At 41.0% G+C, this 27,090-nt stretch overlaps 1 protein-coding gene across 7 annotated transcripts in view; it reads right to left on the reverse strand.

Moving 5' to 3' along the window:
- The window catches only part of UBE3D (ubiquitin protein ligase E3D), a 179,701-nt gene that overhangs the window by 64,048 nt on the left and 88,563 nt on the right, over nucleotides 1-27,090 (reverse strand). For all 7 annotated transcript variants that reach the window (XR_003036229.2, XM_059889652.1, NM_001075711.1 and 4 more), the window contains one exon: nucleotides 18,324-18,462. Coding sequence is in view for 6 of the 7 variants with exons in the window: in XM_059889652.1 (XP_059745635.1) it covers nucleotides 18,324-18,462 (139 nt within the window). In the remaining variant the exon portion in view is untranslated. The remainder of the gene's footprint in view (nucleotides 1-18,323; nucleotides 18,463-27,090) is intronic.

Raw genomic sequence — 27,090 nt, forward strand, 5'->3', positions numbered from 1 at the left:
ATTAAAATAATTAAAATTGACAACTTATTTGTTTTTAAGTGCAACAGTAGATAATAACAATGGGGCAGATGTGGGGTAAGGGGAAGAAATGTGCTAAATGAGTAGTTAGAATACGATAAGGTGCTTGCCTGTTTGAAAAAGGTAAAGATACTGAAGAGTTTTGCTTTTACTCTACAACACTTCATATGTTTAAAAATTCTAAGAGCAACCACTACAAGAGGAAACCTGCAAGCTATTGCTTCCAGGCCAGCAAAGGAAATGTTTTAGAAACTGATGAGAAAACTCTCAAGACAACAAAGAACAAGAAACAAAAAAAAAGAAACGATCAAGCGTGACAACCATAAAACACACACTCCACACTTCCTCCACAAAGATGGTAGATGTGCATCCAACTGTATTATTAATCACAGTAATGCAAGTTGGTTTAACTACTTTATTTAAAATAAAATACCGAGAACCATGTCTTCTGTTTGCAATACTCTGATTTCTGCTAAGATTATCAGTACACTTGGGGGACTCTGAAGTGTTGAAAAGCAGCTGATGGTTCAGATGGACAATCTCTGAAATGTTTATGACAACCGGTTTGCAAATGGTTGTCAAATTGAAGGTAATGAGAAGGAGATAATAAGGCCAATAGGGGCAGCATCAGAAATATTGGGACTATCGACAAATGTTGTTGCTTATAAAGAATTTCATTCAGCTCTAAAGAGACAAGAAAAGGCACCAGCATTTAAACACTACTTGGCTAATTCTTTAATTTACTTTGTGTTCTCTTATTACAGCTTCTGACAAAACACCAGCCATCTTCTTTTATGTTACACGTTAATCAAACTGCCTTAAATTATCACAGACTGACTGTTGATGCTCACTGCGTGAAGCCCAGGCTGACACTACAGAAAGACTCTCTCTGCTGTCCCAGCGTCATTACTTCTCTGGGACTGTCATTCTCAACTTGTCACTAGAAGGAAGCAACGTGCTGATCTCTAAGAGGGATGCCAGTCTCGGGCTGGATACTAGCCTGTGTTCTTTAGAGCAACTTCATCCACAAGCTCTCTCAGTTCTGTGAATCCTTCAACTCCTGACACTTAGAATCAGTGGATTTTTGAGCTGATGGGATGAGAAACCTGGAATCTCAGAGGGAAGTGACTTGTTGCCTTCTGCACCGGTTGCAGGTACAGCACACAAGAAGAGAACTTAGACCCATCTTCCACCTCTGTATCAGAAATTATCCTCATTACATCATAGGTAAGGTCATCAAGAGCGAGAACCAGAAGAATCCTAAAGTCACTTCATTGTTTTTCCTCACAGTTCCTCCGGCCTGGTCCCATACACCTCCTGTTGTTCTAAATTTTCTCTCTACTGAGCAACCAGTGGTTACTAGGTAGGTTCTCAACAGAGGCTCAGAAGACTTTCCCTTCGGATTCATGGTTTCCTTAAAGGCTGGCATCCCTCCCACACTTCTGTTTTCTCCTAAAGCCTAAAAAGCTCCTTCAAACAACACAGTGGCTTCCTCCATGGAAGAAACAAGTATATTCACTTCACTCTCGATATCACTCTGCTTCTAAAACCTGACACACACCTTTAGCCTCCTCTTCAGGAAGTAAGACCAGGAAGTCATCTGATTAAACACAGCCATGCTTGGTGGCAAAGAACTAAGACCCTTTGTTTATAGCTCTGGGCAAGGGGAGAAGCTCACATTTCAGAAAATTTTCTTGGAGTAACCATACTTACAAGTAAAATAATGCAAAGACGAAACCACTGGAAAATTCCTAAGCCACAGACATTTCAGTGTGGACCAGGATCCAGAGTCAGAAACAGAAGCTGAAACCAAAAGGAGGAGTAGCCTGAAGGAGGGTAAAGAGGAGAGAAGCAGAGAAATCAAAGGCTGTGCAGAGAATATCCCAGGCTTCTCTCTCTTTCTCTTCTCTGATACTCAGTCTACCAGACGGTGTTTTGCATTTGCCCACCTTCAGATGAAGGGGTAAGCCAGGGTGTCTCAGGCAGTAAGAGCTGGGGGCCAGACAGCACCCTAACCCTGTTGTTTACCTTTCTTTGTAGTTGGTAGGAAGGTCCTGTGACAAGAGACCCCATTCTCTTGGAGAGGAGGAAAAAAAAAAAAAAAAAACTACATTATGTGGTTTTCTTTGTGCTTTCCTTCAGTTAAACATTTCCAATATGTTCAAAAGAAATAAGAACCTAGTCCCTTTCAGTTCAGTTCAGTTGAGTTGCTCAGTCATGTCCGACTCTTTGCTACCCCATGAATCGCAGCACGCCAGGCCTCCTTGTCCATCACCAATTCCCAGAGTTCACTCAAACTCATGTCCATCGAGTCAGTGATGCCATCCAACCATCTCAAGTTCTGTCGTCCCCTTCTCCTGACTTCAGTCTTCTCAGCACCAGGATCTTTGACAATGAGTCAGTTCTTCACATCAGATAGCCAAAGGATTGGAGCTTCAGCTTCAACATCAATCCTTCAGGATTGATTTCCTTTACGATTGACTGGTTTGATCTCCTTGTAGTCCAAGGACTCTCAAGAGCCTTCTCCAACACCATAATTCAAAAGCATCAATTCTTCGGCGCTCAGCTTTCTTCACAGTCCAACTCTCATATCCATACATGACCACTGGAAAAACCATAGCCTTGACTAGATGGACCTTTTTTGGCAAAGTAATGTCTCTGCTTTTGAATATGCTATCTAGGTTGGTCATAACTTTTCTTCCAAGGAATAAGTGTCTTTTAATTTCATGGCTGCAGTCACCATCCGCAGTGATTTTGGAGCCCAGAAAAATAAAGTCTGACACCGTTTTCACTGTTTCCCCAACTATTTGCCATGAAGTGATGGGACCAGATGCCATGATCTTCGTTTTCTGAATGTTGAGCTTTAAGCCAACTTTTTCACTCTCCTCTTTCACCTTCATCAAGAAGCTTTTTAGTTCCTCTTCACTTTCTGCCATAAGGGTGGTATCATCTGCATATCTGAGGTTATTGATATTTCTCCAGGCAATCTCGATTCCAGCTTGTGCTTCATACAGCCCAGCGTTTCTCATGATGTACTCCGCATATAAGTTAAATAAGCAGGGTGACAATATACAGCCTTGACGAACTCCTTTTCCTATTTGGAACTAGTCCCTTAAAGGAACAACATATGTATATATATAACTTATATATATAACAATGAGTTATATTGTTCCGTCTAGGTGAATACATTAGGAACAGCAGGAAACAGACAAAATGACTCTATGTGCATCTACTTTCAATGCAACTTAGTCTTTTAACCCAACACCCTCACAGTACAAAGAACCAAAACCCAGAAACCAGGTTACCTGGCTAGGTCAGGGTCACAAAACCCAGGTGGTGGCAGATCTCAGACTAGACCCTGAGTGTCCAACATCAGGGTCCTAGGAAGTCAGCGCTGCCATGAGCAGGAGAGGCTATCAGGGTTACATGGCCCAGACCGAGGGAAGATTCTAGGTTCACAAACGGCAGAGGAGAAGGACAACTCACAGAGATAACTGACACTTGGATTCTACCAAGCATCTCAGTGCAGAAGGGAACTATCATGGCAGAAGAAAAAGATAGAAAAACAGAAAACTACAAATTGTATGACTATGATTCAGTTTACTTCATTCGTTAGGGGCTGTGTTATGTGAAGATTAAAAAGAAACAGTGAAGGAAAGCGTAAAATAAGCTATTTGAGCTAGGTGTTCATCAAAAAGAAAGGTTTTCATCCTGTACATTTCTCACTTCAGTGGGAATATATTCCATTATACTTAAGTGTTTCTCATCTTGGTTCTTGAAAGCCTTTTTCAGAGACATTTTGGATGTTTGTTACAATGCAGATGCCGGGATCTCCTTCAAGTTACTGAACCAGAATCTCTGAGGCTCTCACTAAGAAATCTGAATTGTGAGCAAGCTTCCTATGGACGCTGACATTTTAGAACTAGTTCACTTCAGTACAGTTCAGTCACTCAGTCATGTCTGACTCTTTGCGACCCCATGGACTGCAGCATGCCAGGCTTCCTTGTCCATCACCAACTCGTGGAGTCTACTCAAACACATGGCCATTGAGTCGGTGATGCCATCCAACCATCTCATCCTCTTTCGTTCCCTTCTCCTCCCACCTTCAATCTTTCCCAGCATCAGGGTCTTTTAAATTAGTCAGTTCTTTACATCAGGTGGCCAAAGTATTGGAGATTTAGCATCAGTCCTTCTAATGAATATTCAGGGTTGATTTCCTTTAGTATGGACTGGTTGGATCTCCTTGATGTCCAAGGGACTCTCAAGAGTCTTCTCCAAGACCACAGGTCAAAAGCATCAGTTCTTTGGCACTCAGCTTTCTTTATAGTCAAACTCTCACATCCATACGTGACTATTGGAAAAACCATGGCTTTGACTAGATGGACCTTTGTTGGCAAAGTAATGTCTCTGCTTTTTAATATGCTGTCTAGGTTGATAATAGCTTTTCTTCCAAGGAGCTAGCATCCTTTAATTTAATGGCTGCAGTCACCATCCAGTGATTTTGGAGCCCCAAAAAATAGTCTGTCACTGTTTCCATTGTTTCCCCATGTATTTGCCATGAAGTGATGGGACCAGATGCCCGATGTTAGTTTTCTGAATGTTGAGTTTTAAGCCAGGTTTTTCACTCTCCTCTTTCACTTTCATCAAGAGGCTCTTTACTACTTCTTTGCTTTCTGCCATAAGGGTGGTGTCATCTGCATATCTGAGGTTATTGATATTTCTCCTGGCAATCTTGATTCTAGCATGTGCTTCATCCAGTACAGCATTTCTCATGATGTACTCTGCATATAAGTTAAATAAACAGGGTGACAATATGCAGCCTTGAAGTACCCCTTTCCCGATTTGGAACCAGTCTGTTTTTCCATGTCCAGTTCTAACTGTTCCTTCTTGACCTGCATACAGATTTCTCAGGAGGCAGGTCAGGTGGTCTGGTATTCCCATCTCTTTCAGAATTTTCCAGTTTGTTATGATCCACAGAGTCAAAGGCTTTGATGTAGTCAATAAAGCAGAAGTAGATGTTTCTCTGGAACTCTCTTGCTTTTTCAATGATCCAATGGATGTTGGCAATTTGATCTCTGGTTCCTTTACCTTTTCTAAATCCAGCTTGAACATCTGGAAGTTCACAGTTCACATATTGTTGAAGCCTGGCTTGGAGAATTTTGAGCATTACTTTGCTAGCATTTGAAATGAGTGCAATTGTGTGGTAGTCTGAGCATTCTTTGGCATTGCCTTTCTTTGGGATTGGAATGAAAACGGAACTTTTCCAGTCCTGTGGCCACTGCTGAGTTTTCCAAATTTGCTGGCATATTGAGTGCAGCACTTTCACAGCATCACCTTTTAGGATTTGAAATAGCTCAACTGGAGTTCCATCACCTCCACTAGCTTTGTTCATAGTGATGCTTCCTAAGGCTCACTTGACTTCACATTCCAGAATGTCTGACTCTAGGTGAGTGATCACACCATCATGAAGATTTTTTCTGTTTATAGTTCTTCTGTGTATTCTTGCCACCTATTCTTAATATCTTCTGCTTCTGTTAGGTCCATACCATTTCTGTCCTTTATTGAGCCCATCTTTGCATGAAATGTTCCCTTGGTATCTCTAATTTTCTTGAAGAGATCTCTAGTCTTTCCCATTCTATTGTTTTCCTCTATTTCTTTGCATTGATCTCTTAGGCTTTCTTATCTCTCCTTGCTATTTTTTGGAACTATGCATTCAAATGGGTATATCTTTCCTTTTCTCCTTTGCATTTAGCTTCTCTTCTTTTCTCAGCTATTTGTAAGGCCTCCTCAGACAACCATTTTGCCTTTTTGCATTTCTTTTTCTTGGGGATGGTCTTGATCACCACCTCCTGTACAATGTCATGAACCTCCATTCATAGTTCTTCAGGCACTCTATCAGATGTAGTCTCTTAAATCTATTTCTCACTTCCACTGTATAATCGTAAGGGATTTGATTTAGGTCATCCCTGAATGGTCTGGTGGTTTTCCCTACTTTTTTCAATTTAAGTCTGAATTTGGCAATAAGGAGTTCATGATCTGAGCCACAATCAGTTCCCAGTCTTGTTTTTGCCGACTGTATAGAGCTTCCCTATCTTTAGCTGCAAAGAATATAATCATTCTGATTTTGGTATTGACCATCTGGTGATGTTCATGTGTAGAGTCTTGTCTTGTTGGAAAAGGGTGTTTGCTATGACCAGTGTGTTCCCTTGGCAAAACTCTGTTAGCCTTTGCCCTGCTTCATTCTGTACTCCAAGGCCAAATTTGCCTGTTACTCCAGGTATTTCTTGACTTCCTACTTTTACATTCCAGTCCCCTGTAATGAAAAGGACATCTTTTTGGGGTGTTAGTTCTAGAAGGTCATGTAGGTCTTCATAGAGGCATTCGACTTCAGCTTCTTCAGCTGGAAGCAGCTTCTTTAGAACCAAAACCATTCATAATCCCTTCATCGGAGAATTAGTTGAACTCCATCTGCCCTCCAGGCCTCCCCACGCCCACTTCAGAGAGACTCAGCCCAAGACAGTGAGTGCCCTCCAATCAGAGGCTCCCAAGCCCTGCCAGGTCTTATCCCCCAGCCAGGCCCTGAAGGACTGAACTGGTTTAATTTGAAGATTTCTATATTTTTATGCTAAAACTGCAAACAAGTATTGCTCTGCTAATGAAAAACATATCAAATTTTTCTATCATCAGGATGTATTTTTCCCTTCAAAGTCACAGGGGAGGTGGGTAGTTACTGCAAACAAGAGACAGAGTGACTGACTTTCTGGGTTACACTTCTGTCAATAATGCCCAAGTCAGGGTACCCGGCCCCACCAGGCTCCCCTACCAAGTGGCAGCTTCTTGGAGTACAGGTCACGAGGTTAGACTATGGGAGGCCCAGACACTATCCCACTTTGCCTACAAATCCAACTCTTTCGAAGGGACAGAAATTTCTGAGGAGCAGGGTGTGTGGCAGGAGATACCGGTGCAGGCAGCAGCTGCCTGAAAGACTCATCATAGCAGCTGGAAGACCCGTGGGCTGGCTGACCCCAAGGGAAGCCTCCAGGCTCCTGCTGGGCCCCTCCATGTTTTCTCTAGAATGTGGCCAAACAGCCAGTATGAGAGGAGATGGAGGAAGCAGCATTCAAATTAAAGAACTGTATCAATCTAAGGATTCCTGCTTATTTCCCCAAACCACAGCAGGCCCTGAGGGGCAGAAAGGAAGGATAAGGCAACATCCTTTCTGCATCCAAATTGCTGAGGCACTTCTCAGAAGACCGTTTTAAGGAGACAGATTGAAAATAGCCAGAGCAGTAATCACTACCTTTGAGCCTGGATTCTTTAAATATAACAAGTGACACTCAACTCGGGATTATCTCTGCCCACTGAGGAGAAAAATGTCAGCAGGAAAGAAAGATGGTCACACCTCGGGACCTGAGGGTGCCAAGCTGAACCCTCTCGAATCTCTGGGACGTGCACGAGGATCCCCAGAGGAACTTTCATCCAGCAAGTGGCTGCCGTCTTGATGAGGGTCTGCCTGCCTCCTGACTCCATCTGCAGCAACCTCTGGATATCTGGAGTGGCTTCCAGCCTCCCTCCCCTCCATTCCTACCTAATGACAGGACCGTTGTTTATAAAGCCCCCGAAAGTCCTTGACAGTCACCAGGAAGGCTGTCTTCATGCCAGTGATGACAGAGGAAAAAGCAGAATACTGCCAGTAACAGAGTCCCAGCATCTCCAGTGAGGCCAACTTTATGCTAAAATATATTTTCTCTGTGTATATAAAGATATATATATATAGAGAGAGACATTAACAAGAATTACCTTGTCAGTACTGCTGATGCCCGGTGATTTTAATTCCATTTACATTTTTTGGCATTTTCCAATTTCTTTTTTAATCATCAAGGTGATTATCTTTTTTATAATCATTTAATAAAACATTACCTTAAAGGATATTAATAGCTATAATTTACCTAGATGTGAACATGGCATATGACAGACAAGGCCATTTATGTCGTGCAGTGTCTAAAGCAGACAAGAAGAAAGCAGTATAGAGTCAGAAACTTCTCTTTCTCTTCTTGGTAGCCCCTTTGTTGCAACTCATCTGTAAAGTTCAAGGGCCTCTGCCTACCCATTTGTTGGAGTCCTTGGAGACTGCATATATCTAAAAAAAGTTCCTAAGTTTAAATCACAACTTCAAACTTCCATACTAAACCAAATTTTTATGTGTTATTTTGTTTTCCTCCTCTGTTCTGATATAGATATTAAAACAGGTACTGAAAAAGTAGCCAGATGGTAATGTAAAATTATTAATTTCTGAACAGTTGAGAAGTTGAATAAAGTCAACCCTTGAAGAATATGGGGGTTAATTTGTGTATAACTTACAGCTGGCCCTCTGTATCCACAGTTCCTCTTCCCATCAGTGCATTTGACCAACCTCAGATTGCATAGTGCTGTGGTATTTACCACTGAAATATACTATGTATAAGAGAAATTGTGTGGATCAATCCCACATTTTTCAAGGGTCAACTGTATATGGTTTTTATATTATGGAAAGGGTGACATTTAAGTATCATTGGGTTTCTTAAAGTTAAAACCAAACTACATACAAGTAATATAATGAACTAAGAATTTCCTGCTCTGGAATAGTTTATGAGACCCTTGGTTAAGGTGCTTCATTAGCTTCACCTTTCCCCAATTGAGAGTGTATGATTTCAAACCCATCAAGAGCTGAGGAAACACCCTTGACCAAGCCTATCAAGTGGTAACAGACACACTCTATTAAAAGCTATTTTGTTTCTTCTCTTCTACATAATTTCATTGTCTTATGCAACCACATAGTATATACATAAAACTATAGTTTCATGAAGTTCAACGTATTTGCCAGGATCCATACAGCTCAGAATACTCCCATAGCTGAAGGCTGTGGTTCTCTAAAGGATGATATTAATAAAAGATACTGTTGCTGCCATATGGTAAAAATAAGATGTAGAAGACCCCAGACCATTAAAGGGGACCATTTGCTACTTTCTCTGATGTAACTGCCATGGGATGGAATACATAATAGCTTCAGAACCAGAAAACCTAGGTGTGAAACACAGCCCTGCATTTACATGCTGTCATGATCTTGCCTATCCTGCTTACCTTCTGCCTCCTTGATATCGGAGTTGTTTTGAGGATTTTAAAAAGGATAATGTTTGTGAAAATACTTGAAATTATTGTAGAATACAGCAATTTATCTGAGGAAGAAAAAGAAGCCTCAATTCTGGAGAGCTAAACCCTTCAAAACCTCATTCACACAGATTAGATGGTCTGGAGCAGTGGGTAGAGCTGGAGTTAGAGGTCAGGTGCTAGAGTGAAGAGAAGGGGTTTCTCCAACTTGGCACTCAAGGCCATGGAACAGTCCTGCCATCTCAGTTGGGTATAAGCTTTCAACAGACTCCCCTTGGGAATTCTCAGTGTGAGTCAACCCATCAGTTAGGAGAGAGACAGTTTAGCCAGATGTGTGCACTCAGTCTCTCAGTCATGTCTGACTCTTTGTGACCCCATGGACTGTAGCCTGCCAGGCTCCTCCCTCCATGGGACTTTTCAGGCAAGAATACTGGAGTGGGTTGCCATTTCCTCTTCCAAGGGATCTTCCCAACCCAAGGACTGAACCCATATCTCCTGCATTGGCAGGCAGGTTCTTTTACCACTGAATTACTTGGGAAGCTTCAGCTAGATGGCTCCCTCTATTACGGGAAGTCTTTGCCACATTACTGTCAATACCCAGCAATGCTGACTAGAGTGGGCAGCAGGTTGCAGACCCACAAAGCAATGCTCAGCCAGGGGCCTGCAGGGGGTCTGAACTGGTCCTGTGTGCCCTGTCAGGTGCTGAAGGAACATCTTATTTCTGTCTTTCTGAGCAAGGTGGCCCTGACCAGGAGGAGAGCCACCTAGTCAACTAAAGGGAGAGACATTCACCTTATTACAATCCATTGCTAAATCTGCAGCACTACTTCTTTCAGAGATAAACAAGTCTCTGAAGCACATGTGAGTGCTGTGTGCGTCATGGTCATCCAAATCTTTCAAGATTGGGCAGGACACTGTTTCCTCATTTGTGTTTTGAGAGCATTAATCCTATGAAATGCTCTGGACAGTCTTCCTGGTATCACATTTCAAAAATATTTTCTACATTCTTCAGCTAGAAGGGTCATATTGCCCCTTATACACATGAAAAGGCCCTGAAAAACCTTGAAGTTAAGAAAAACAAAATCTAATTTTATTTAACCAAACTTCTTTTAACAGGCAACATTATCTGGCAGTTAAGAATGGGAGGTATGGGTGTCTACAGCCAGGCTTTGAACCATATGTTCTTCCACTCACCAGCTGTATAAGCATGGGAAAGTTAATCTCTCTGGCTCAGTTTTCGTGCCTGTAAAATGGGAATAATAATACATCTTCCTCATGGTGTTTTTCATGAAAATGAAATGAGCTAAAAAGTACAGATCGCTGAGAACAGGGTCTAGAATACAGAAAGCACTGAATAAATATTAGCTATCTGATGATTAACTATCTGTTTTCTAAGACACTTACTTATATCCTAAGCAACTTGTGTCCCATGGGATAGGGAAACAGACTAGGTAAAATCACTTGTAGCACAAAAAGTCTAGCAGAGGAATCAGAGTTTCAGTCTCCAATGTCGACTTCCCCTTCCTGTTTTTTATTTATAAAAATAAGGTCTTTGGACTAGTTGATCCTTCCAGCTACAATAGCCCAAGATTCTAAAAAAGAGGCACAGAACCATTAAACCCAACGTCCCCTTCTCAGTCCTGGATCCAACCTGGGTACCTTCCAGAGACCTCGTTCAAATTTTAAGTTGCCATGGCAAGACTTCAGGTTAAGGAACCAGTTGCAGCTCTGCAAGATGAATGTGGAAACTGCATTCTGTCACCTCCCCGCAGAGCTCCGAAACACTCAGCAGGGAATCAAACTGACAGCAGTTACAGTGGCAGCAGCTGCCACCTACCTGCTCCACAGTCGCTTCAGCCCCCTCAGCCTCAGTTTCTGCACCAAAGTATCACTCCAATTTTTCCCCTCTTGTGGTCTCCAGGGCCCAGGAGGTGCCTGGACCTGTCCACTGGTCACCTACTCTGCTTATCTCAGATACTGCGTGCTCCTCCCAAGGGCCGAACTCTTCTTCGCATCTTCCTCATTTGTACAGAGCTCTAGGCTGTAATTTCAGATACTCATCTGTGCTCAATCTTGTTGACCTATCTCAAATTTGGACCTTATCTCTGGAGTCCACCCTGTCCCAGCAGGGGAAAAGCTGCTGCTTCTGCCCCGAGGGTGTCCTGTCCACACCTCTGCTTTCTCCTAGTTTAGTCTTTTGGAATTTTCTAGAATGTCAGATGGCTACACCACTGTGAATTTTACTTGTGAATCCATCTATCCATCTCTAGCAAGCCAACCAATATTTATTGAATGATTCCTACATGCAAGCAAACTTCTAAGTTCTGTTGATGCAATGATGAGCCGAAACATTCTCCCTGTTCCCATCGACACATATTTTAGTAGAGGAAAACACTCAAACTCATGTCCATTGAGGCAGTGATGCCATCCATCTTACCCTCCGTCATCTCATTCTCCTCCCACCTTCAATCTTTCCCAGCATCAGGGTCTTTTCCAGTGAGTCAGTTCTTCACATCAGCTGGCCAAAGGATTGGAGTTTAGGCTTCACCATCAGTCTTTCCAATGAATATCCAATGATTTCCTTTAGGGTTGACTGGTTGGATTTCCTTGCAGTCCAAGGGACTCTCAAGAGTCTTCTCCAACACCACAGTTCAAAAGCATAAATTCTTCTGTGCTCAGCTTTCCTTATGGTCCAACTCTCACATCCATACATGACTACTGGAAAAGCATAGCATTGACTAGATGAACCTTTGTCAACAAAGTAATGTCTCTGCTTTTTAATATGCTGTCTAGGTGGATCATAGCTTTTCTTCCAAGGAGCTAACATCTTTTGATTTCATGGCTGCAGTCACCATCTGCAGTGATTTTGGAGCCCCCCAAAATAAAGTCAGCCACTGTTTCCACATCTATTTGCCTCATCTATCTGAAGTGGTGGGACCAGATGTCACGTTCTTTGTTTTCTGAATGTTGAATTTTAAGCCAACTTTTTCCACTCTCCTCTTTCACTTTCATCAAGAGGCTCTTTAGTTCTATTTCACTTTCTGCCATAAGAGTGGTGTCACCTGCAAATCTGAGGTTATTGATATTTCTCCCAGCAATCTCAATTCCAGCTTGTGCTTCATCCAGCCCAGCATTTTGCATGATGTACACTGCATATAAGTTAAATAAGTAGGGTGACAAAATGCAGTCTTGACTTATTCCTTTCCCGATTTTAAACCAGTCTGTTGTTTGTTCCATGTCCAGTTCTACTTGCATATACAGTTCTACTTGCATATGCAGTTCACCTGCATATAGATTTCTCAGGAGGCAGGTCAGGTGGTCTGATATTCCCATCTCTTGAAAAATTTTCCACAGTGTCTTGTGATCCATACAGTCAAAGGCTTTAGCATAGTCAATAAAGCAGAAGTAGATGTCTTTCTGGAACTCTCTTGCTTTTTCAATGATCCAATGGATGTTGGCAATTTGATCTCTGGTTCCTCTGCCTTTTCTAAATCCAGTTTGAACTTCTGGAAGTTCGCGGTTCACGTACTGTTGAAGCCTTGCTTGGAGAACTCTGAGCATTACTTTGCTAGCATGTGAGATGAGTGCAACTGTATGGAAGTTTGAGCATTCTTTGGCATTGCCTTTCTTTGGGACTGAAATGAAAACTGACCTTTTCCAGTCCTGTGACCACTGCTGAGTTTTCCAAATTTGCTGGCATATTGAGTGCAGCACTTTCACAGCATCATCTTTTAGGATTTGAAATAGCTCAACTGGAATTTCATCACCTCCACCAGCTTTGCACGTAGTGATATTTCCTAAGACTCACTGGACTTCGCATTCCAGAATGTGTGGCTCTAGGTGAGTGATCACACCATTGTGGTTATATGGGTCATGAAGATCTATTTTGTATAGTTCTTCTGTGTATTCTTGCCATGTTTTCTTAATATCTTCTGCTTCTGTTAGGTCCATACCATTTCTATCCTTTATTGTGCCCATCTTTGCATGAAATGTTCCCTTGGTATCTCTAATTTTCTTGGCGAGAGCTCTAGTCTTTCCCATTCTTTTGTTTTCTTCTGTTTCTTTGCATTGATCTCTGAGGAAGGCTTTCTTATCTCTCCTTGCTATTTTTTGGAACTCTGCATTCAAATGGGTATATCTTTCCTTTTCTCCTTTGCATTTAGCTTCTCTTCTTTTCTCAGCTATTTGTAAGGCCTCATCAGTCAGACAACCATTTTGCCTTTTTGCATTTCTTTTTCTTGGGGATGGTCTTGATCACTGCTTCCTGTACAATGCCATGAACCTCTGTCCACAGTTCTTCAAGCACTCTATCAGATCTAATCTCTTGAATCTATTTGTCATTTCTATTGTATAATCGTAAGGGATTTGATTTAGGTCATACCTGAATGATCTGGTGGTTTTCCTTACTTTCTTCAATTTAAGTCAATATTTGACTTAAATTGACTTATTCTTTCAATTTAAATTGACTTTCTTCAATTTAAGTCAATATTTGACTTAAACTGACTTGTTGCCAATATTTGGCAACAAGGTGTTCATGATCTGAACCACACATGATCTGAGTCCGCTCCTGGTCTTGTTTTTGCTGACTATATAGAGTTTCTCCATCTCTGGCTGCAAAGAATGTAATCAATCTGATTTCGGTGTTGACCATCTGGTGATGTCCATGTGTAGAGTCTTCTCTTGTGTTGTTGGAAGAGGGTGTTTGCTATGACCAGTGCATTCTCTTGGCAAAACTCTGTTAACCTTGCCCTGCTTTGTTTTGTACTCCAAGGCCAAAGTTGCCTGTTACTCCAAGTAGCTCTTGACTTCCCACTTTTGCATTCCAGTCCCCTATAATGAAAAGGACATCTTTTTTGGGTGTTAGTTCTAGAAGGTCTTGTAGGTCTTCATAGAACTGTTCAACTTCAGCTTCTTCAATATTACTGGTCGGGGCATAGACTTGGATTATTGTGATATTGAATGGTTTGCCTTGGAAACGAACAGAGATCATTCTGTCGTGTTTGAGACTGCACTCAACGACTGCATTTTGGACTCTTTCATTGACCATGATAGCTACTCCATTTCTTCTAAGGGGTTCTTGCCCACAGTAGTAGACATAATGGTCATCTGAGTTAAATTCACCCATTCCAATCCATTTTAGTTCACTGATTCCTAAAATGTCTATGTTCACTCTTGCCATCTCCTGTTTGACCACTTCCAATGTGCCTTGATTCATGGACCTAATATTCCAGGTTCCTAAGCCATATTGCTCTTTACAGCATCGGACTTTACTTCCATCACCAGTCACATCCACAACTGGTTGCTGTTTCTGCTTTGGCTCTGTCTCTTCATTCTGTCTGGAGTTATTTCTCCACTGAATTCTAGTAGCATATTGGGTACCTACTGACCTGGGGAGGTCATCTTTCAGTGTTTTATCTTTTTGCCTTTTCTTACTGTTCACGGGGTTCTCAAGGCAAGAATACCGAAGTGGTTTGCCATTCCCTTCTCCAATGGACCACGTTTTGTGAGAACTTTCCATCATGAACCGTCCATCTTGGGTGGCCCTACACAGCATGGCTTATAGTTTTACTGAGTTAGACAAGGCTGCAGTCCATGTGATCAGTTGGATAGTTTTCTGTGATTGTGGTTTTCATTCTGTCTGCCCTCTGACAGAGAAGGAAAAGAGGCTTATGGAAGCTTCCTGATGGGAGAGACTGACAGATGAAGTGAGATCTGAAAAACAAGAGGACCCAGCCTTGCAAAGGTCTTGTCCAGAGTGTTCTCCTGCAAGCACAGAGAACAGCCAGTGCACACTCAGAGGCCAGGACCAGATCAGGAAAGGGAGGAGGAAATAAGGCAGTGCAGCTGGAACAGAGCGAGAGGGAGTGAGTAGATGAGACTGGGGACAGATGTTGCCGGCCCATGGAGGTCTAGATTAAGGAGCCTGAATTTTGTTCTCATTGTGATAGGAATCAACTGTAAGCAGGTAGTGACATGGTAAATCCATCCTTCTTCTTGGGGCATGTGTTCCCAAACAATACAACTATAGTATGTGCTTAGCAATACATCAGTGATTCTCAACCAAATTCTACATTCTGTTTGCTCATCATCATACCAGGGATATTAAGATACTGGACCAGGGCTGAAGTGAAAATTATAACAAAACTACCCAATGATATCCCTGTTAGGCTGGGAATTACACTGCAATTTAAGAACTTAAGAAGTTAGAATTTCAGATACATTATTAGCTCTAACTAATAGTCAGTCCTTCTGGGATTTGCTAGTGATAAGAGCTCAGGCAGCAGTGCAGTCTGAATGAATAACATTTTTACAGAAAAAGCAGGATTGCTCACAGTAACTTACTCGGCCTAGAAAGTTAGAGAACTGAAAATGTAACGATGGTATCTTTAACAAGTGTCATCCTACTACTTTATAGCTCTTGCCAATACAGGCCTTTAAAAAAAAAAGTATACTAAAGTGAGTTTCCAATTGAAAAGATCAGTGCAGGCAACATTAACAGCCCCATTCCTTGCCATTGTAATAAATGATGAGGTAGGTGTTTCAAAGATGAAAAAGCAGAGCATCCCTTTCTAATCTTGACAGACATCCTACCCTCTTCACTGATCCTGTATCTTGGAGTGAAGACCTGCATGGGGAAGTTGATTCCTGCAGTGTTCCTGGTGAGTCTTTCCAGGGGTAGCAGCAGGGACAACATCTCTTTAGCAGACACTGTTCACAAACCTGTGCCTAGCTTATCTATACCACTGAAACTGGGAAAGCATGTGTGCTCCTGACAATCATATTTGGCAAATGGACTGAAATCAGTCACTAACAAGGGGGCAGTCAGTAATTAACATCCTGACGGCGAGAGCTCCTGTGATGAGAGGTGCCAGGAGCAAATGCTGATGGTACCTAGGGTGGGCCAGGCTTTTGTGCCTGTGTGTGTATGTGTGCTCAAGGTGAGATCCTCGAAGGGAGCTGGGTTTCCTCCATCTCCTGTAGAAGATATACAATTGGGCCTCCTCTCAAATCCCCCATGCCTGGCTTAGATTACTCTTTTACCTTTAATCTCTTTAAGACTTGTGTGGAGGATACTTTGTAATAAAACGACTCTCAATTTATATCACCCATGGATGACTGTTCTATCTCCCCAGTAGGCTATAAAATCCTTCAAGTCCGAGTCATCTCTTTTGCTCCCCACTCACCTGTCATATAAAAACAACCAACAGTGTAGGAGGGAGTGAAATAAAACATAATTGTCTTCAGCCTCGCTCCCCAAAGATAACCACTATTAAGTTCCTTGCATCTCCCATAAAAGTTTGCGGGCAAACTTCTATGTTATTCAGTGTTCAATCCAAGGAGCAAAACTTAGAAGAAATATGGATTGATACATAGAATTTCAAATCAGTTCTGGTTCAGGGCAGTATGTGTGCACGTGTGCTAAGTTGCTTCAGTCTTGTCTGACTCTGTGACCCCATGGACTGTACCCCACCAGGCTCCTCTGTCCATGGGATTCTCTATGCAAGAATATTGGTGTGGGTTGCCATTTTCTTCTCCAGGGGATCTTCCCAACCCAGGGATTGGACCCACATCTCTTAAGTCTCCTGCATTGGCAGGCGGATTCTTTACCACTAGCACCACCTGGGAAACCCCACAGGGAAGTAGACAAATAAATAATTATAAATTAGTACTAATTAATTATAAATTAGTACATCAGTACATAAAAGGGGTGTACATAAATTATACATAAATTAGTACATAATTAGGTCTTCCCTGGTGGCTCAGTCGGTAAAGAATCTGCATGCAATGCAGGAAACCCCAGTTTGATCCCTGGGTCAGGAAGATCCCCTGGAGAAGGGAACGGCAACCCACTCCAGTATTCTTGCCTAGAGATTCCCATGGACAGAGGAGCCTGGCAGGCTACAGTCCATGGGGTCACAAAGAGTCAAACACGACCGAGTGACTAACACTTCAAGGGGTATAGTGGACATTCCAAGGTAGATGAGACCACTCGGTTATCACAGCACAAGACTGGCAAGTCCAGCTCTGTCTCTAACATGCTGGCTGTTCTCTGGCCAACTGACTCCATCTCTCTGTATCTCAGTTTCCTCTCCTACAAAATCAGAATCTGTTCTCTATAGTCCTTGAATCCAAGAACTTGGAAGTAACAGTTGAGTAATGATAAATACAAACAGGTATGCCACAGCCAAAGTCTGAAATGTGTTATCAGGAAGACAATCACAAAGACAATCAATGTAACAGAATTCCAGGAGAATACAGTTGCAAATTATTATGGAACAGTTATTACTATTTTTAACTAAATTCCTGAGCTGTAATTCACAGGAAAACGCACATCTTGTTTTAACACAGAGATGCACCAAACAATATCCTCTGATTCGGAAGTTATCTTAGGCCATCAGCAACTCTTCACAAGTAGAAACAACCACTCAGATTCACTCATTTCTCAGCAATGCATGTGGCCTGCTCACCAGCAGTAGAGGGCTTGGGAATATTTTTCCATTGCTGAGAGTTAGACATAAGCTCAATAACATTTGGTAGCTACAGGGTCACACCTGAAGTGACTAGTCAACATCTGAATTCTCATATGCCACCTTGGTGACAACTAGCTGACTACCAGGGAGGGGGTCTTCCTAGTGGTCAGTCTACATGTGATGTTGTTTGACCACATCCAATACCAGGAGCACAGATAAATCTCAGAGGAGGGAAGGACTGGGACAGAGGAAAAGAGAGTGGGTAGAACATGATCACTGTTAATCCTCCATTCAGCAATGTGACTGCAAGCTAAAAGCAGATGACACTAATGATGGCTGAAAATCCTTGTTCTAGGGCAAAGCTGGGAAAAGGGAAGTAGCATTCACAAGTGTCTTTGCTGAATGTTCTTGCCTTTTCTCTTGGAGGCAGGAAAGACGGAGATAAAGAGAACCAATCCTGGGGTTAGGGAGATATGGGTTTGGCCACTACTTGACAATTACCTTATCAGTTTTGAGGTTCCATTTGTCCATTTACTTAGAATGAGTCAGAGAAGGCAATACTTGCATTATGTTTATGATCATGTGAAAATGTACCTTTCCATGGGCTGTTCTTATGAAAGTCAGGATCCTTAAAACACAATGACAAGTCAAACTGAGAAATGACACCCTCAAGGAACCAGTCCTTACCTGGAAAGAATTCATACAGCGGAGGGATGGAGGCAGTGTGGCATTACTCTTCGACAGTATCAACAGCAGCTCCAGGCAGGTTGTAGAGGGCAGGGTGAGGGAGTGTACGCTGAGGTCATTTTCCCACAAGCTGGAGAGCCTGAAACACACAGATTTGTGCAACTTCGTCATTCCATTCAGCCAGAAGTATTTCAAAAATCTGATATAAGGAGAAAACTTTCTGCTGTGGGAGAGAAAGAGCAATGTACAAGAAACAGAAATAAAACGGTTATACTAAAAATTCAGAGAACATCAACAAGGCATTCTTCTAGTGCTTCTGATATAAAACAAATGAATAAGGCAATTTTTTTCAGGTCAACATCTCATACTCAAAGGTGAAGAGTCATATGAAATGCAGTCTTATTTGTGAGGGATCTATGCAGGGGGTGCTAATATAACACACTGAATGCTTCCTTTGTTCTATGTGCTGTCTCACATGCAGTATCTTGTTCAACCCCCAGATGCTATGACGTGGAACAATTGTTATCCCATCCTCCAGATGTAGAAATTGTTTCTGACCTGGATATGCCTTATGAAATATCTAGTTCTGCTTTTTTCAAATACTTAAAACGTGACAGAATCCTTTTATTAAAAAAGCTTGTAAAAGCCCTGTTCGTAATGCAAACAAGAGCAAAGCTGCTCTGTTGGAAGGGGAAAGGTCGGCAGGAGGCCTCACTTCATCTGCCACAGAGGCCCATGGAGCAGCTTTGCTACTCCCTGTGGAACCTACTCGAAATTCCTCTCACAGCAACATGAGGGAGCTGAGGGCTAGAAAAGCAAAGAGACTTGTCTGAAATGAGGCAGATGTTTAGAAAATACTATGGCTGGCTCTGGATCCTGGTTTCCTAACTTCAGAATCAGAAGGTGTTCTCTATAGTCCTTGAATCCGGGACCCCCATCTAGTGCTTAAGCAAAGGGAAAATCAGGAAAGCATTAGGAGAAAACAACACAGTAACAAGAGTGCGAGTCTCACTCTTATCAACTCTTCTATTTACTCAAGTATTTCCTGCCTGAGCCCCTAACCAAAGTGTCTCTTATCACTGTCTTAATTTTTAAAGAGAAACGTATGTGTATATTAAATAAATATATTTCTCTTTATATACACACACACACATACATCACATACATATATATATATATATATATATATATATATATATGTATTTGCCTTTCTCTAAACCTCTCTCTGTAAAGGCACCTTTAACGAAATCAATGGTGAATTCTGGAAGTTGAAAGAGCATCCGTGGTTGAGGGCATACAGGGTTAACGCTTTATGTGACAAGTCACAGCAGATGGTTTAGCTATATGGTCCACAGGTTATTAGGCTGATGCATTGTTGATGTGTGGTGGGGAGTTAACTCTTCTCTGAAGCATCTGTCTACTAGCAGGACTGGAATACAACACTGTCCACTTTCCTAAAAATGGCTGTTTCAGCAAGCTGAGTGCCTTTTCTGTGTTTTAAAAATTACGATTTTATGTTTAATGGCTGTGTTATTCTTTCCACTTTTACTAATCATATAACATTCCCATATTTCACGGGAAATAAAAATCTTGCTGTCTCTGGTAAAACCCCAATGTCATACTAATGCAGTGGCTTGCAGCTCAACCTCTCCTCCACCCTCCTTAGGCTCCATAAACCACACTGTTCCTTTTCATTCCCTGAACTGATTTATACTACACATCCTGTGTCTTGCTCAAACAGTCTTCTGAACCTGGAAGGTTGTTATCTTTCCTGGTGAACTTCTGTTCACCCTGCAAGATCCACTTAGGTATCACTTCCTTGGGGACATCCTCCTTTTTCCCTTACGAGAATTAACTACTTGCTTCACTCCACACTTGTACCTATTACAACACTTCACCACCACCCTCCTTGTATTCTTATCTGGGATGTGTCTACATCTTGGATTGATCCTAAATCAGACATGGAAACCACGGCCTATGGATTTCTCTAATTCTGCAGCTAGTGTGGAAATAAAGATTAGTGTTGTTTTTCCTCAGACACACCTAGGTATTGACTTTTTGCTGGCTAAAAGCAATAGCAATTTTTCACTTTTATTGTATATTCAATAAACAACTTAAGTTTTTAGAATCTATACCCCCTGGCCCATCACCCACAATAGGTCGTTTTATTCTTGAGTTGAAAGGAAGCAGTGGCGCCTGCTTTTCATTGTTGTGTTGTGGTTGGTAATGTGCCCGCCTCCCGCTTTGAGAGACAGAAATGTCCTTGGGGCAGGGGAAAATCTGTCTGCTCTTTGAGACCCTAGTGCCTCACACATTATGAGCCTTCCATCTGTGTTAGTTGAATGAATAAACCAGTGGGTCCTTTGGTAGAAAGTGTTTAGAGGTTTTGACCCTTTTTTTTTTTTTGAGGGGTAGTGATAGTGGGGACCTTAAAGTATATACAGTAAACAGATATTTAAAAGGGAATCATTTTTATAGAAAGCAATGTTTTTATAATTTTCTAAATTTTGACTGTTCTTAGTCCATTGTTGTCACAGGGCTGTGTTACTTCTGTTTCTAAGCCAGGATTAGCTTTCTACAGTTCTTGTGGTGATAGCTTTTTGAAACTTGCTATCCGCACAGGAGATAGGAGAAAATAGCCATTACCTTGTTTAATCATAGTATTAAAGAGCTACTCCTGTACTATAAACAGGTTTTTGCCAAGTGTGAGTATTTCAGTTCCTTTTTGTAAATCCATGACATTTCTGTTTAATTCAGCAGTTTTTCATCAGGCAGGATCTGGTGACACTTTGCACCTGGCTAGAGGAGAAGACAGGGGAAGGCAATGGCACCCCACTCCAGTACTCTTGCCTGGAAACTCCCATGGACAGAGAAGCCTGGTGGGCTGCAGTCCATGAGGTCGCTGAGAGTTGGACACGACTGAGTGACTTACCTTTCACTTTTCACTTTGATGCATTGGAGAAGGAAATGGCAACCCACTCCAGTATTCTTGCCTGGAGAATCCTAGGGGCGGGGGAGCCTGGTGGGCTGCCATCTCTGGGGTCACACAGAGTTGGACACGACTGAAGCGACTTAGCAGCAGCAGCAAAGCTATTTTTATCCTGAATTTTTTTTAAGTTTCTTGAAAGGGTCTTTGCTTTCTCTAAATTGGATCTTGCCTCAACAAGTAACTGCCTTGGAGCAGGAATGTCCCTTGGGGACTAATCTGCAAAACTTAACCCGGCTCATCCTGTAAGGATGTCCCAAGATGAAGGGAAAACTGCCACTTGGACCAGGGCTGCTGTAGCTCAGAGTTAAGGCTCCTGCCAATCAGAGATCATCTTCATGCCACTTTCACTTTTCATCATTTTCCACTCCTCTTTTGCCAGTAATTATATTTGCAGGAGTAAAGGGAAATGGTGAATCACACAAATAAATTGTTTTAGAACAGAGTTAGCTTATGGTGAGAAAGTGCTCTCTATATTTATGCCTAATTTGGACAGGTTTTAAGCCTTAGATTGCTTCTGAGTGCCGTCTCACCTGTGCCTACCCATTCAGAGGGCCAGGCACTCTCTTGTTGGTTGTTGTCTCTAACCTATAGCAGCCCTGAAAGGCAGACCCATTAAAGTTGAGGAAACCAAAGGTCAGAGAGTTTAAGTGATGGTCCAACATCACACAGCTAGTGGGTGATGGGACCAGGATTCACTCATGCAGGCCTGATTTCAGAGCCTGCTGTCTCCCCACGATGTCACACTGAGGACACCATAAGCATTGTATCCTCTCTAAGAAAACCATGAGTAGGACCAACGCCTGTTTTTTTGTATGTGAACTCTTTAGTTGTAAAAGATACAGTTGAAAGCATCTTCACATTTCTGTAGGAAGTTAGTTTATCGTTCTTAAGCTGCTGCTTTATTATACGTATATTCTAAAATGTAAGAAAAGTGTACATCCGTGGTGGATTCATGTTGATGTATGGCAAAACCAATACAATACTGTAAAGTAATTAGCCTCCAATTAAAATAAATACATTTAAATTTTTTTAAAAAAGGAAAAAAAAGAAAAGAAAAGTGGTAAGATGGGCATAGGGAAAACAGCCATATGCCATGGTAAGTGAAAAGAGTTCTACAGTGAGAAAAAAGAAATCAAGAGGTAACACAATAAATATAAGTGGTTATTTCCATGAGAGGAATATAATAACCTGGGTTTTACATTTTCTTCTTTCTTATTTTCCAAGTGTTATTTTTTATAATCAGAAACAAGTTATATTATGATGTTGATGTGATCTGTGGTACAGGAAAAAGAAATGTATTAATGCTGTTCTAAGGTGTCAACATACTGATAAATGGCTATGGTGTGATCCATCAAAGAGGACACTCAAATGGAAAATAAAATACATTAGTACTGTCTTGTCACCCACCAGCACGTCACCTTGGACAAGCCAAGTTTCCTCATGAGATCTTAGAGTTTACACATAATCTATCCAATGTATCCAGTCATCAAAATTTACACAAAAGGACACATTCAATCTCACAAATGATAATCATAGTGGAAAAAGACAGTAAGTTATACATGTTGTTAGGTTGATGCAAAACACAGAACCAAAGATCAAATTGCCCACATCTGTTGGAACACAGAAAAAGCAAAAGAATTCCAGAAAAACGTCTACTTCTGTTTCATTGACTATGCTAAAGCCTTTGATTGTGTGGATCATAACAAACTGTGGAAACTTCTTCAAGAGATGGGAATACCAGATTACCTTACCTTCTTCTTGAGAAATCTGTATGCAGGACAAGAAGCAACAGTTATAACCGATCATGGAACAACGGACTGGTTCCAAATTGGGAAAGGAGAATGTCAAGGCTATATACTGTCACCCTGCTTATTTAAATTATATGCAGAGTACAACATGCAAAATGCTGGACTGGATGAAGCACAAGCTGGAATCAAGACTGACAGAAGAAATATCAATAACCTCAGATATGCAGATAAACATCACCCTTATGGCAGAAAGCAAAGAGGAACTAAAGAGTCTCTTGAAGAAAGTGAAAGAGGAGCATGAAAAAGCTGGCTTAAAACTCAACATTCAAGAAACGAAGATCATGCCATCCAGTCCCATCACTTTATGGCAAATAGATGGGGAAACAATGGAAACAGTGAGAGACTTTATTTTGGGGGCTCCAAAATCACTGCAGATGGTGACTGCAGCCATGAAATTAAAAGAGGCTTGCTCCTTGGAAGAAAAGCTATGACAAACATAGACAGCATATTAAAAAGCAGAGATATTACTTTGCTGACAAAGGTCCATCTAGTCAAAGCTATGGTTTTTCTAGCAGTCATGTATGGATGTAATGGTAACCCACTCCAGTGTTCTTACCTGGAGAGTCCCATGGATGGGGGAGCCTGGCAGGCTACAGTCCATGAGGCTGCAAAGAGTTGGACACGACTAAGCCACTAAACAACAACCATGATGTATGGATATGAGAGTTGGACCATAAAGAAGGCTGAGCATGAAAGGACTGATGCTTTTGAACTGTGGTGTTGGAGAAGACTTTTGAGAGTCCCTTGGACTACAAGGAGATTAAACCAGTCAGGTCTAAAGGAAATCAATCCTGAATATTCATAGGAAGGACTGATGCTGAACCTGAAGCTCCAATACTTTGGCCACCTGATGGGAAGAGCTGACTCATTAGAAAAAAGAGGCTGATGCTGTGAAAGATTGAAGGCAGGAAGAGAAGGGGACAACAGAGGATGAGATGGTTAGATGGCATCACTGACTCAATGGACACAAGTTTGAGTAAGCTCTGGGAGATGCTGAAGGACAGGGAAGCCTGGCGTGTTCCAATCTGTGGTGTTGTGAAGACTTGGACATGACTGAATTATTGAATAACAACAAAAAGTCATTGTGGTTTTGTATTGTTGAATTTTGCTGTTTGATATTGGAATACATTCCTAAATACATGTGGCTATGTTATATATCATTTTAATGAACATTTCTTGCTTTATGTTTTTTTGCTAATGGCATTGTTTACCATTGTTAATTTTATATTTTAGACTATAGAAATGGTGTTAGACAAAAAGCAGACACAAGTGATTTTTTTTTAATCCAGTTCAAAATTGGTCATAAAGCAGCAGAGACAACTCACAACATCAACAATACATTTGGCCCATGAACTGCTAATGAAAAATACAGTGCAGCAGTGGTTCAAGAAGTTTTGCAAAGGAGATGAGAGCCTTGAAGATAAGAAGTATAGTGGCCGGTCATTGGAAGTTGACAATGACCAACTGAGAGCTATCATTGAAGCTGATCCTCTTACAAATACACAAGAAGTTGCCGAAAAACTCAATGTTGATTGTTCTATGGTCGTTTAGCATTTGAAACAAACTGGCCAGGTGAAAAAGCCTGATAAGTGGGTGCCTCATGAGCTGACTGCAAATCAAAAAAAAAAGTTTTTAAGTATTGTCTTCTCTTATCCTATGCAATAATAATGAACCATTTCTCAATAGGATTGTGAGATGCGAAGAAAAGTGGATTTATACAACAACCAGCGTTGAGCAGCTCAGTGACTGGACCAAGGAGCTCCAAACCACTTTCCGAAGCCAAATTTGCAACAAAAAAAGGTCATGGCCACTGGTGGTCTGCAGCCTGTCTGATCCAGTACAGCTTTCTGAATCCTGCCAAAACCATTACATCTGAAAAGTATGGTCAACAGATCGATGAGATGCGCCAAAAACTGCAATGTCTGCAGCTGTCATTGATCAAGAACTGGCCCAATTCTTCTGCATGACAATACCTGACCTCAGGTCGCACAATCAACATTTCAAAGGTTAAATGAATTGGGCTATGAAGTTTTGCCTCATCTGCCATATTCACCTGACCTCTTGCCAACTGACTACTACTTCCTTCAAGCATCTCAACAACTTTTTGCAGAGAAAATGCTTCCACAACCAGCAGGAGGCAAAAGAAATGCTTTCCTAGAGTTTGCTGAATCCTGAAGCACGAATTTTTATGCTACAGAAATAAACTTACTTCTCATTGGCAAAAATGTGTTGACTGTAATGGTTCCTATTTTGATTAATAAAGATGTGTTTGAGCCAAGTTATAATGATTTAAAATTCAGTCAGAAACCTCAAATACTTTTGTACCAACCTCAAAGTTATTCATGTTTCTACACAATTACAAATATTTGTGTGGTATGTAAATCCAAAATTTACCTTTTTAGTCTACTCTTAAATTATTCTGTGATTTAACAATTTTTATCCCTACTGAAGCTCAGAAAGGTGAAGAATGTTGTCCTGGTCACACAGTCAGTGATGGAAAAGAAACTCAAGCATGTTTCTCTCTGTCTAAATTTCATTCTTCTTTTATTATATCTTAAACAAGTCAAAAGCATACTAGATATTTTTTAAAAAAATTCTACACACACACACACAAAACTGAGAAATCCAAAGGCATATAACAGGATAAATTTTAGATATCTTAGAACATGTCATTTTTTAATAATTTGAACAGTCTTATTTTTTAAATCAGACAATCCAGCTGGAACTAATATGGCTCAAATTCCTAATATTCATCCTGTCCTTCTCCTCTCCCCTCCACTCTGCATTATACACTTTATTGGGCCAGGACTTATTTTTTAATGTTAAGATTTACATATTTTCTTTATAATTTTAATTGTATAAAGTATTCCTTTAATCATATGAAACATTACATCCGTGGATAAAGAGAGAAAGTACTACATGAAAAATGAAAATAGTTGTTTTAGAAAGTTAGAACTACAAGTAACTTTTCTCCAAAACTTGAGTTAATGTTTTCACTTGTTTTTGTTTTTTTTTTTAATTTAGGAAGAAAAGAGATCAAGAAGGAAAGAGGAAGAAAATTCAGTTTATCTTAAACCAACTATCAAACACATTATGTGTTATTTAGGGTTAAATAACACATAACATTGTTTGTGTTAACATTGATTAAGCCAAAGATGATACTTCAGCTCAAATATCAATACAAATTCTATTAATGATAGCAACATTTAAGCAACAGGATTATAATAATCCAGAATTATTTCTGGTATTTCCTACAAAGATATCATAAACCTCAATCACGTTAGACCTATAAAATCAACAAGATACTTCAAATGGAATAATGAACTAAAAATCAACTGAAACTTATTTCAATTTAAACTTGTGATTTTTAAAGTACTGGGAGAGGGCAAGTTTTCCTAGGAGACCAGAGCTGTCAACCAGGTAACCTTAGTCTAAGAGATCAAATGCAAGCAGAGGACACACCATCCTTATTTCCAAACTTTCGTCTTGCCAAAATTCCCTAGGGAAGAAACGGTGGCCTATCTATTTTTAAAGAGACAATGAGAAGGGAGAAAAAAGTCACCTCTAATAAAAATGGTGAAATTGAGACTGAATCAGACACCAATCAATATTAAGAAAAGAACCTGAGAAAATAGAAAGGTGATATATAGTCTTCTAGGAAACATAGGTCATTTAATGTAACAAAGGCAAAAATGACAAAATAGAGATGATATAGTGGAAACAGTGTCTGACTTTATTTTTTGGGGCTCCAAAATCACTGCAGATGGTGATTGCAGCCATGAAATTAAAAGACCCTTACTCTTTGGAAGGAAAGTTATGACCAACCTAGATAGCATATTGAAAAGCAGAGATATTACTTTGCCAACAAAGGTCCGTCTAGTCAAGGCTATGGTATTTCCAGTGGTCATGTATGGATGTGAGAGTTGGACTGTGAAGAAAGATGAGCGCCGAAGAATTGATGCTTTTGAAC

This window comes from Bos taurus, chromosome 9, assembly GCF_002263795.3.
Source record: "Bos taurus isolate L1 Dominette 01449 registration number 42190680 breed Hereford chromosome 9, ARS-UCD2.0, whole genome shotgun sequence".
Classification (NCBI taxonomy): Eukaryota; Metazoa; Chordata; class Mammalia; order Artiodactyla; family Bovidae; genus Bos; species Bos taurus.